This window comes from Plecotus auritus, assembly GCF_963455305.1.
Source record: "Plecotus auritus genome assembly, chromosome: X".
Lineage (NCBI taxonomy): Eukaryota > Metazoa > Chordata > Mammalia > Chiroptera > Vespertilionidae > Plecotus > Plecotus auritus.
This window is the reverse complement of record NC_137784.1, coordinates 129,540,083-129,549,690: the sequence shown is the minus strand read 5'-3', so window position 1 is coordinate 129,549,690 and position 9,608 is coordinate 129,540,083. Positions and strand designations below refer to the sequence as shown.

At 38.6% G+C, this 9,608-nt stretch overlaps 1 protein-coding gene across 2 annotated transcripts; it reads right to left on the bottom strand.

Moving 5' to 3' along the window:
* Nucleotides 1–243: 243 nt before the first annotated feature.
* Nucleotides 244–9,364, bottom strand: VMA21 (vacuolar ATPase assembly factor VMA21). 2 transcript variants are annotated; one of them, XM_080652011.1, is made up of 4 exons: nt 9,241–9,364; nt 8,814–9,083; nt 4,664–4,773; nt 244–4,105 (listed from the first exon to the last, which is right to left on the bottom strand). In XM_080652011.1, the coding sequence occupies exons 2-4, from the start codon at nt 8,921–8,923 to the stop codon at nt 3,963–3,965; spliced, it is 363 nt and encodes a 120-aa protein (XP_080508137.1). In that variant the 5' UTR covers nt 8,924–9,083; nt 9,241–9,364; the 3' UTR covers nt 244–3,962. The 2 variants fall into 2 exon arrangements, with proteins under 2 accessions (XP_080508137.1, XP_080508138.1); XM_080652012.1 differs by lacking the exons at nt 8,814–9,083; nt 9,241–9,364 and adding an exon at nt 8,567–8,765.
* Nucleotides 9,365–9,608: the final 244 nt, after the last annotated feature.

Here is a 9,608-nt window from a genome sequence, read left to right as displayed (position 1 = left end):
TCTGGTCTACATTTACCACATAAAAGCATGCCCTTGACAGCTCTGTTCATATTCTATCCTATATAATAAAAGTGTAGTATGCAAATTGTCCCCTCAACCAGGAGTTCGTCCAGGAGTTCAACCAGGGGGCAGGGCCAGCTGGGGGAAGGGAGTACCCAGCCAGCAGCCACTAGGGACCCTACCAGTGCACGAATTTTGTGCACTGGGCCTCTAGTATGGTATAAACAGAGAGGCAAACAAATGTTAAGAAAACAATGAGTTTAATAAAATTACTGTTAATTGAATCAGGACACATCAAAGTGGCATTACAAACACCTTCTTAATGACAACAGATGGCAAATTTATACAAATTACAGGCTAGAACATAATGAATACAAAATCCATCCAGATACCATGTAAAAAAGCATCACATAACAAAAGCAAATCTGATTCAAGTGGCTAAAGAACTCAAGCCCCACATTTTGATAATTGCACACAGTTTTCAACGTTAGCGCATCTAAAGCCTGCCCCTGGTCAGGGCACTATTCAAGACTACAGCATTTTTAATGACTCTAATGATTTAAAGATTCTAACACTTTTAAGCATTGATGTCAAGAGACATCAGGTAAAAGGTTCACTATGCAAAACTCAAACAAGAATATGTGAACGTTCTTTGCAAACTGTAAGGTGCTGTGCAGATGTTGTTAGCTATTGCTATTATTATTGTTCAGTGAGATTTCACTGAACCTGAGAAAAAGGAAGACTAGTCTGTGTAACTGACAAATATGACTTGTAGAACATCTTAAAAGGAACGCAGGTATTACTTTTAAGTACACATAGCAATAAAACTGGCAAGAAAAGTGTGGCCAGGAATGATGGTAACTTTAGGAATTTCAGACTATTTTAATAAATATATAAGGGTTTAAGCTATTCATAGGTTACAAGTAATATTTATCATTAGGTTCCCCAAGTCCCTGAAAATAAGTTATTTTCTCAGGTGACCCTTTCCCCTTGTAAAAAAGAAAAAGAAAAATATTGTCAAGTTATTAATATGCTTTTTTAGTCCAGCTCTTGCAAAATTTATCTTAAATGAGTCGAGTCTGAATTAATAAAGTTGTATTTCTCCGGTGGAGGATGCAGAGTGCTTGATGGCAGAGAAATCCACTGCTGACCTAAGACAAGTGACAAAGTCGGCACCATAGCTGAGTCATTTATAAAAGGGGCCTAACAACACTCTACAACTTCACTGGAGTCACTCTACTTCACTGAAGCATGAAGCAATAATCATGAACTAGTCTGGAGATAAGAAATACACACTAGATATGGTTGAAACAAGATGTTTCATGTACCTTCAGCTTCCATTTTTCCTTGGGTACTCCTTATTTATTTAACTGTTTTTACTGGTCTCCTTGGGTACTCTAGATATATACATACATTTATGTAAAAATGGGAAATAAACACCAAACAAGTCAATCAGTTGTCTCTATTGGCAAAGCTGATGAGATTTTTATGGTTTAAACAGTCCAATTATTACAATGCATTTCAGTTGGATTCCCAGGAAACACAGGTGTGTGTGTGTGTTTTTTTTAATGAAAGGTTTAAATTTCCTCAGTAACAACTCAAAACTGAACTTTGCTGCTACATGTAAAATGATATCCACTTGAAGAGCTAATGACATCAGATACATTCTATAGCAGACTTTTCAGTTTTCAGCACAATGAGGAAACGAGATTATATTCTGGGGAGGAGGGAGGCAAAATGGAGGTGAGGTGAGAAAGGTAATGTGTTACAGTAAATGGGGTTAAATCAGTAGCTTGTACTGACATTCAAGTTACACTTCCTAATTGAGGTTATTCTTATAATTAGTTTTCAAACAATAGTGAACATATTCTTATCTTAAAACATTTATAAGGGCTCAATTGTAGCTTTTCTTTTTATACATCCTGAAGTATGTACACTGTGCAACAGAAAACCAGTGAAAAATAAATCTATATGTCAAATACCATGTTATTTCAACAGCAGCACACTAACGAGATAACAGTTGAAACCCCAGGAAAAAATTAACTGGTTTGAAAACAAGTCTATACTGTAATAATCCTAAATATTAACACTAGCATCAAAGTCTAAATTTCAAACATTTGGTACTTTTTCCAAGAGGAAATTACAACTGCTTGAATCCCTGGTTTAAATACTTGCAGAAAAATACCCCTATAATTATCTACTCAGCAAATGTATGAAACAAAATAATCCAACATGGGACAGTAATATTTTACAAACAGCATAATATCCCAAAAGTACAAGAAAAAACATTGGCATTATAGAAAAAGAAATTAAGTGGACAACAATTCTAAGTGCAACATGGCATCTAAAAGTGGGGACCATCTATAAATCTACCACATAATACCCCAGACTCAAACAGGGGCATTCTACAATTTTATATTAAATTTGTACAATGTTATACTAAAACTGTAGTATTTTTTTTTTAAGAAAGCACTTTACATTTAGAATAACTGCTTATAGAAGACATTAAACTATAGACAATATTTAACTCTAAGCAAGAATACAATTCTGCATTAAAAATAGGGGTGAACAAACAAATTGGTAATGACAAAACACAGCAAGAGCCATTGTATTAGAAATTAACAATAACAGGAAATTTGAACAATGATATACCTACTTGAGACACCTACCTGAAAGAATAAAGGTACAATGTAGTTTTTTTTGTTTTATTTGTTTTTTAGAAAATGGCCACTAATCACTCGTGAAAAAAATGCAAATAGCTGTCAGGAAAAGTTGGCGGAATTTGAACTTAAACTTTTAGTGAGTAAACTAGCATTAAGAAATGGATACAAGATGTAAACCAAAGTAGTGGTTATCTCCGGATGGCAAAATTACAGGGTACTTAAGTTTTCTTCCTGTTTTTATATGCATTTTCTGGGTTTGTTTTCAGATTGCATACAAGTAGTACCAAGTGGCTAGAAAGAACCACACACTAAAGATACTAAAATAAAAACACAGGTCTTTTTCTATCAGAAAGGGCCTCAAGAATTATCTAATTATATACATCTGGGATATATTGACTCTGATTGAAAAGACTAGACTAGAAATCCCAAGAATACCTCCTGGGTGATAAAAACAATCTATTTTCAGAATTGTTCACATTCCCTAAGTATGCAAAAATAAACATTTAAATGTAAATGCCTATCATATACAGTATAAAAAAAACAGTAGGAAAAACAAATTTAAAGGCAATTTACACAAACCTGGTAATTAAAGCATAACTTCATTGTTGAACAAGAGCAAAACAGCTTATTAAAGAGTTGGTGTGAAAGCACAGGCTGGCCTGCAAGGAGGCAGCTAGCTCTGCTTTGCTATTGAGATCCTTCAATAAACCAGTTCGTGTAAAATGGGTGGAATTCAGCCTAGTTTCCACATGAAATAATGTAACGAAAGATTCCTATTGACTAGAGATTATACTTTTTTTGAAATTTCTCAGTGACCTTCAGAATAATTTCAGCATTAACAATTTAAGAAAGTTTCCATAGGAATTTACAAACCAAAATCCAATGACCTGGTACTTTCATGATAGTTAGGGAAAATATTTCAACAAAAAAATAAAGTTTGGATTTGCTTCACTGTGTACCTTATTAATATATCCAGAAAAGTAACATTCAAAACCAACTACAAGAAAAAATGCTATAGAATATTTTTGTTGTAAAATATTCCCAGAATAATGTGTAATTAAACATAATTATTTGCCACCAATTTAATTTTTCCAAATTTTCATTTGCAAATGAGAGGCTTATAGTTAAAATAGATGATGCAAACCATTGTATCAGAAAGATCAAAATTTACACTAGTCAAATGTGACTCCTTAAGGATGGATTTTAACATGTTCTTTCACCATTATTGAAATAATCAGTATCCTGGATGCATTTGCCATTTTTAAAACAATTTAACGCTATCAAAAGGTGATGTTCACTTTAATCCTGTTTGCCTTCACGCCACTGTCGTGAACCTTCATTCCAGGCCACATAGACAAAGAGGGCCAGCACCACGTGGACAGCAACCACGGCAACAATAGCAGCATAAAAATAGCTGTCCCTATTGGACATCCCAAAGGCACCTATCAAGAGATAAAAATTTTCATTTTATTCCAAAATTTATCACAGTACAAAAAAAACAAAGCATACTAATTTTTATTAGCTATCTTTAATTAATCAGGGAATTAAAAAGTAACACTTTGGGTGATGATAAAACAAGTATTCATTTAAAGATTTAAATACCTTCTTATACATGAAAAACTATTTTGAATGGGAACTGTAATTATCACTTCATCTAAGGACTCTGACACAAAAAAAAGGGGACTTTATTTCCTCTTCCTTCCAATGTCTGCCACCAAAGGTACATTCCCCCAAAATTCCTCCTCCCATGTCAGCCAACTTTTGCTCTCAAAGGGATATTAAAAGAAAGGATCTGCAAGCTATTTCATAGAAAACCATAAATAATTATGTCAAGCTGAAATAACTATAAGTGATGAAAATATTCATTTCATGAAGTAGGACTCATTCACAGCAACATTATATTTGAAAAGCAAAACAGACGAAAGAAGCAAACTTAAGAATACCCAGTCATAAAGCACAGAACATTCATTATAGTAATATGTCTATAAAAATATAATTACCTTCAAAAACGTAAGATTTAGTGGTGAAATATAACCCAATAGGTACAGTGATCATTAAAGCTGTGAAGAACAGCAGAGTCTTCAGGGTAGATGCTAATGAACTCTCATTTCTGGAATAAAGTAAACAAAGAGAAAATCAGAACCTGCACAGCCACTTCCAACCCTTCTTGTGTTTATAAACACTATAAATACTCACAGAGAGGACTCTGGAAACCCTGCTCCTGCCTTGAAAGCAGTGGCCAGAGGAAGAGGAGCAGTCAGGGACTCAAAACTGAAAGATCTTAGAGACCCAGCTGCAGGCCCATCTCCAAGAGACTGTGGTTCATATCCAGTGTAAGAGGAAGTATCAAAGTGTGAAAGTAGTTTGTAATCTCCAAAGTGCTATGCAAATGTACACTGTAATTACAGAATTTTGGAGGTAGCAAGGGAGAACATACACAGAAAACAACTAATGGCTAGTACAAACAAGGTATGAGAATCTCCAAAGAAAAAGCAGTCTAAAACAATCTGGATGCAACTGAGGAAATTCACTCAAAATTTCTTTGTAATTAAATAGCTATAGTACAGTTTAGATGGTCTTCACATAACATGGATGCATTAAGTTTGAATGTCAAAACAGTTTCTCATCACTGAATTCTATTTGTCCACAGACTATTTTAAAACCAATATTCTAATGGAAAAAGTTTTGTTCCAGAATACAATAAAGCTACTCTGAAGAATGTAACCAAGTTTTAAAATTATATATGTAAAGAAAAATAAGTCCAATAAACTGCTACTTAAAACATTAACAATATAAAGATTAATGGAGCACAAACAAAACTGGATAACATAAAAATGTCCAATAATAGGAAAATGATTTCACAAATGATGTACATCAATATATGGAGACCTTAAAAAGAATTTTGACTATTATTCACAAAATATTCATGTGACAAATGAACAAGGCAAATTACAGTGTATTATGTATGTCAGGGGTCTGCAAAATAAGGCCTGAGGGTCCACCACTGATTTCTGTAAATAAAGCTTAATTGGGACACGGCTACACCCATTTGTTTATGTATCATCTAAGACTGCTTTGGAGCTGCAAAGGCAGAACTGAGTGGTAGGCCCTCAAAACCCTAAAATATTTACTATCTGGCCCTTCACAGAAAAAGTTTGCCAAGCCCTGATGCTGTTTTACTGACTTTTTAATGTAGGCATTTGTCCTATGCATTACAAATGAGCAAAACTATTGAAACTAAGCTTCAGTAAGCTTCCAGCAACCCTGAACACATACACACCACCTGATTAATTAGCAAAGTTCAACCCTATAGCTTTAATCATTAGTTTAATTAAGGTCCTTTTTTCTCCTTAAATCTAATCATCCTCAGACTACTTAGCACACTTCTAACTTTATGCTCATAGTCAACACCCTAAATTTAATTCTCTTTCTGGTAATCCTCAGCTAGAGGCTCATTTTTATGTTACCTTTAGGAAAGAGACAGCTCAGCATTCAAGGTCCCCCCAAAATATTCTCCCCTGATTACACCCTGAAAAGAGTCATATGACAGTTTGCTTCCTATATAGTCCTGCACATCTCTCTGTATCTCTAGAAAACCCAGGCAAAGGAGTTCTTATAACTGTATATAGAATTAGCAGGAAGGTTTCTGACAGCCCAAAAGGAAGGGAACATCACAAGTTTATTACAAACTTTTTGACTGTGCAATCCATCATTAAATAAAAGTTATGAGCGCATACCCCATATAGACATTTTGATGTTTTAAATAAATTGTTTATAGACATATTATTAATACAGTCTTTAAAATATAAAACATATGCAAAATGGGTACTAAAAAGATATTGAGATTTATGTAGAAGTTCTAATATTTTCTCTCCATACTTCAATAGATCTTTAAACATTTAATTTAGCATTTAACACCTTGGTGATCACTATACAATTCTCATCTAAAATTCACGAGCTTCCTTAAACTGTTTCCTAGTAGTAAATTTTTAGAGGAATTTGTGTAATCTTCTTGACGAATATGAGTGTCTGCAGTAGTTCTATAAAAACACAGTCAGCATTTGGCCTCTTTTTGTGGAGCCTCCAAAAAAACTTGACTTTCAGGGTGTATCTATGGAGCGTTAAAGTATGGGTTTTAGGGATGTAAAGTTCAGATTATTTAACCTGATAAAGAAACAAAGCTTAAGAATCTAGAGAAAGGGCCAATTAACTGGTTCTCTTGTTCTTTAGATTATTTCCCTTGAATATCTATTATCTGGCCTGGTTTTGAGAAAAGATTATTATTGAAGATATAATACCATAAAAATGTTTTAAAGCTAACAAAGTCACTTCTAATTCTACCACTCAACATAATCTTTTATTTTCTGCATGTTAATTTCTAGCCCCACACACTCCACATATAACGTATCTTAAAAATTTGTAGTTTATCTTCAACTCCTTTCTCTTTACCTTAAACTCCAAAAATTTGACTCTTATTATGGGTTGTGACCTCACAAATATGGGACTAAGTATAAAGTTAGGCATACCAAATTTTGAAAACTAGCAAACTTCCTCTAGTGCTTAGAGGACATTTTCTCCCTGGCTTCCAGCCACAGCCCACTGCAGCTGGCAGTTCTGCTAGCACAAGGCAGCTTGGGTACAACCAGTGATTTATTCTAAAACAAAGCAACTGATGGCATTCAACTGCTTTCTCCTATGTGTCTTTGACTGGATGTTACTGACTTGTTAGAAAGTAACAATGTGGAAGTCCAGAATTAAAGTTGGTCTCACACAAAAGAAATAATGCAGGTGAACCTTATTGTGCCCCACTTTTAAAACCACTTAAGAGTTTTCCCGCTTCATATAAACTTCTGCAGCAAACACTAAGCAGATAACAGAGCTTACAACGTCCCCTTTTGTGGCAAGCAAGATTTCTCCTCCTAGTAGATTTCACTGCAATTTCCATTAGGAAACACGAAAACGAGTCTAGGAGGGCTAGAGTGTATTTTAAGTGTACTTAATGAAAATACCTGTTGGTATCCTTACTAATAAACAGTAATAAAGAAAACCTACACAACACTATATTGACATTGTGAGAGGTGGGAAAAAGAGCACAAGCTCCCAAAATAACGAAATTTAATGTCACAGTGAGCTAGGTCGAATGCCAGCTTCAACACTTAACTTATCGTGTGGCCTAACTGTGATATTTGGCAAGTCACTTACCCTGAGTCAATTTCATCTTCCTTAAAACCAGGGAAACTAAGTACTTTCTTTATTCTGATAATGTTTGTAATAAAGCACCTATACTGAGCTTGGCACACTGTAGGTCAGCACTGAATGGTAGCTAAATCCCTTCCCAACCTATAGCCTACCGAAGTACAGAGGTACTGTTGGCTGGGCTAGTTGGCCAGAACCACCTGCTCCCTTAAACTCCTTCTGCTCAGCCACCATCTCCCATCTATTGACTCCCCACCAGAAGCAGTCTCACACCAGGGACAGCCCTTACACCCTTCCATTCATTTATGCAGCACTTATTAAGCCCCGATGGCGCAGGCCCTGTAGGGGACACAGAGATGAAGAAGGCCGGGCTCCTGTCCTCAGGGGGCACCCTGTAGTGGGGAAAGAGATTGCAGACAGCAAGAACGCAATACAGACGACAGTAAGAGGAAATGCTAAGACAGAAGTAAGAGCTGTACTATATCGTCCCATAACCCCGGGTCTCTTGTTCCCGAGCGAAGCGCCCGGGCCAGGCGTGCAAACGCTGCTGGCCCCAACCTCCTTCCCCGCTCCCCACCCCTACAGCCGAGCCCCGAGGGTCCAGACCTCACACCCACCACAGGCCGGCCCGTTCGGCTCTGCCCTGCTCCGGGCCCGGCTCGCGGTCGGGGGGCCCCCTGCTCGGCCCGAGCCCCGGTCTCGACTACCTGACATCGGGCAGCTGCAGCGCGTTCAGCGCCGCTTTATCAATGCGCTCCATGGCGTTGCCACCCGCAGCAGGTCCTCGCAAGCGGACTGGACTCAGCGGCCACTCTCAATTGGTTTAAACCGCGAGCGGCAGAGGTAGGCCGCGACGGAAGTGCCGGCAAGCGCTGGGTGGCGGGACGCTGTGCGCATGCGCGGCGCACTGTGGTGACGCGAGTTTCGGCGGGCGCCGGCGTTCACGTGACTTACCGGACGGGGTTCCGCGGCGTGCGCCCCGGTGGGGGCGGCCTGTGGTCGAGGAGCAGCCCGGGCGAGTAGCCTAGCCACTCTACGTTGAGCCTCGACTTGCCTCGCAGCATGGTTCTGCGGGGCTCGCGGCGCTTTTGCCGCAGCCCCCTGAGCGTCAGCAAACACCTCCCGTCCGGGTCCCGGTCCGAGCCCCTGTCGCAAAGCTGCGGTTGCGAGGCGACAGGAGCAGCTGAGCCGAGAGGAGGGACGTCCAGGCAGACCAGTGTGGTGCTAGGCAACCAAGCAGATTCCGATGACAACAACAGGAAAAAAAAAAAAAAAAAGGCAGTGCACATTATTCCCCAGCCCTTGAGCAAATGCCTCATTAATTATTACCCGCAGGGAAAGTCCAGCCTTGGGAAGCTGGGAGGAGTTAGTTAACACTCACCGGAGCCCGTAAAGCTATAGAATGTCAGAGCTGAAAGAGCCCTTGCTGAGAGTAACTGTTCCAGGCTCCACGCTGATGACCCCAAAGTCCACTTAAAGTTAAAAACATATTTTGCAGCTGCTTCGAAAGCCGCCAATGAGACAACAGGGACTCAAATAGTAAGGGACAGATGGGCCTCCTGGGCTGGCGGCCTCGCAACCCGAGAATGTATAAACGAAAAGGGTGAGTAAGCCTACGGTCAGGCTTGACAAACTTAGGTTGTCACTGGCTGCTAATAAGAGGACAGCCCTTACATGGTCAACTCCTGGAAAGGGCCACTGACCACATATCTATTTTCTGCACCACATGGACACAAACAGCACATTTGA

Bases quoted from the DNA above. Each gene is read 5' to 3' on its own strand.
- VMA21 (XM_080652011.1), bottom strand. From the start codon at position 8,923: ATGCTGCGAGGCAAGTCGAGGCTCAACGTAGAGTGGCTAGGCTACTCG. The intron at 4,774-8,813 runs GTAAGTCACGTG...ACTTTATTCCAG, and splicing joins ACGCCGCGGAACCCCGTCCG to AAATGAGAGTTCATTAGCAT. The intron at 4,106-4,663 runs GTAATTATATTT...ATCTCTTGATAG, and splicing joins TAAATCTTACGTTTTTGAAG to GTGCCTTTGGGATGTCCAAT.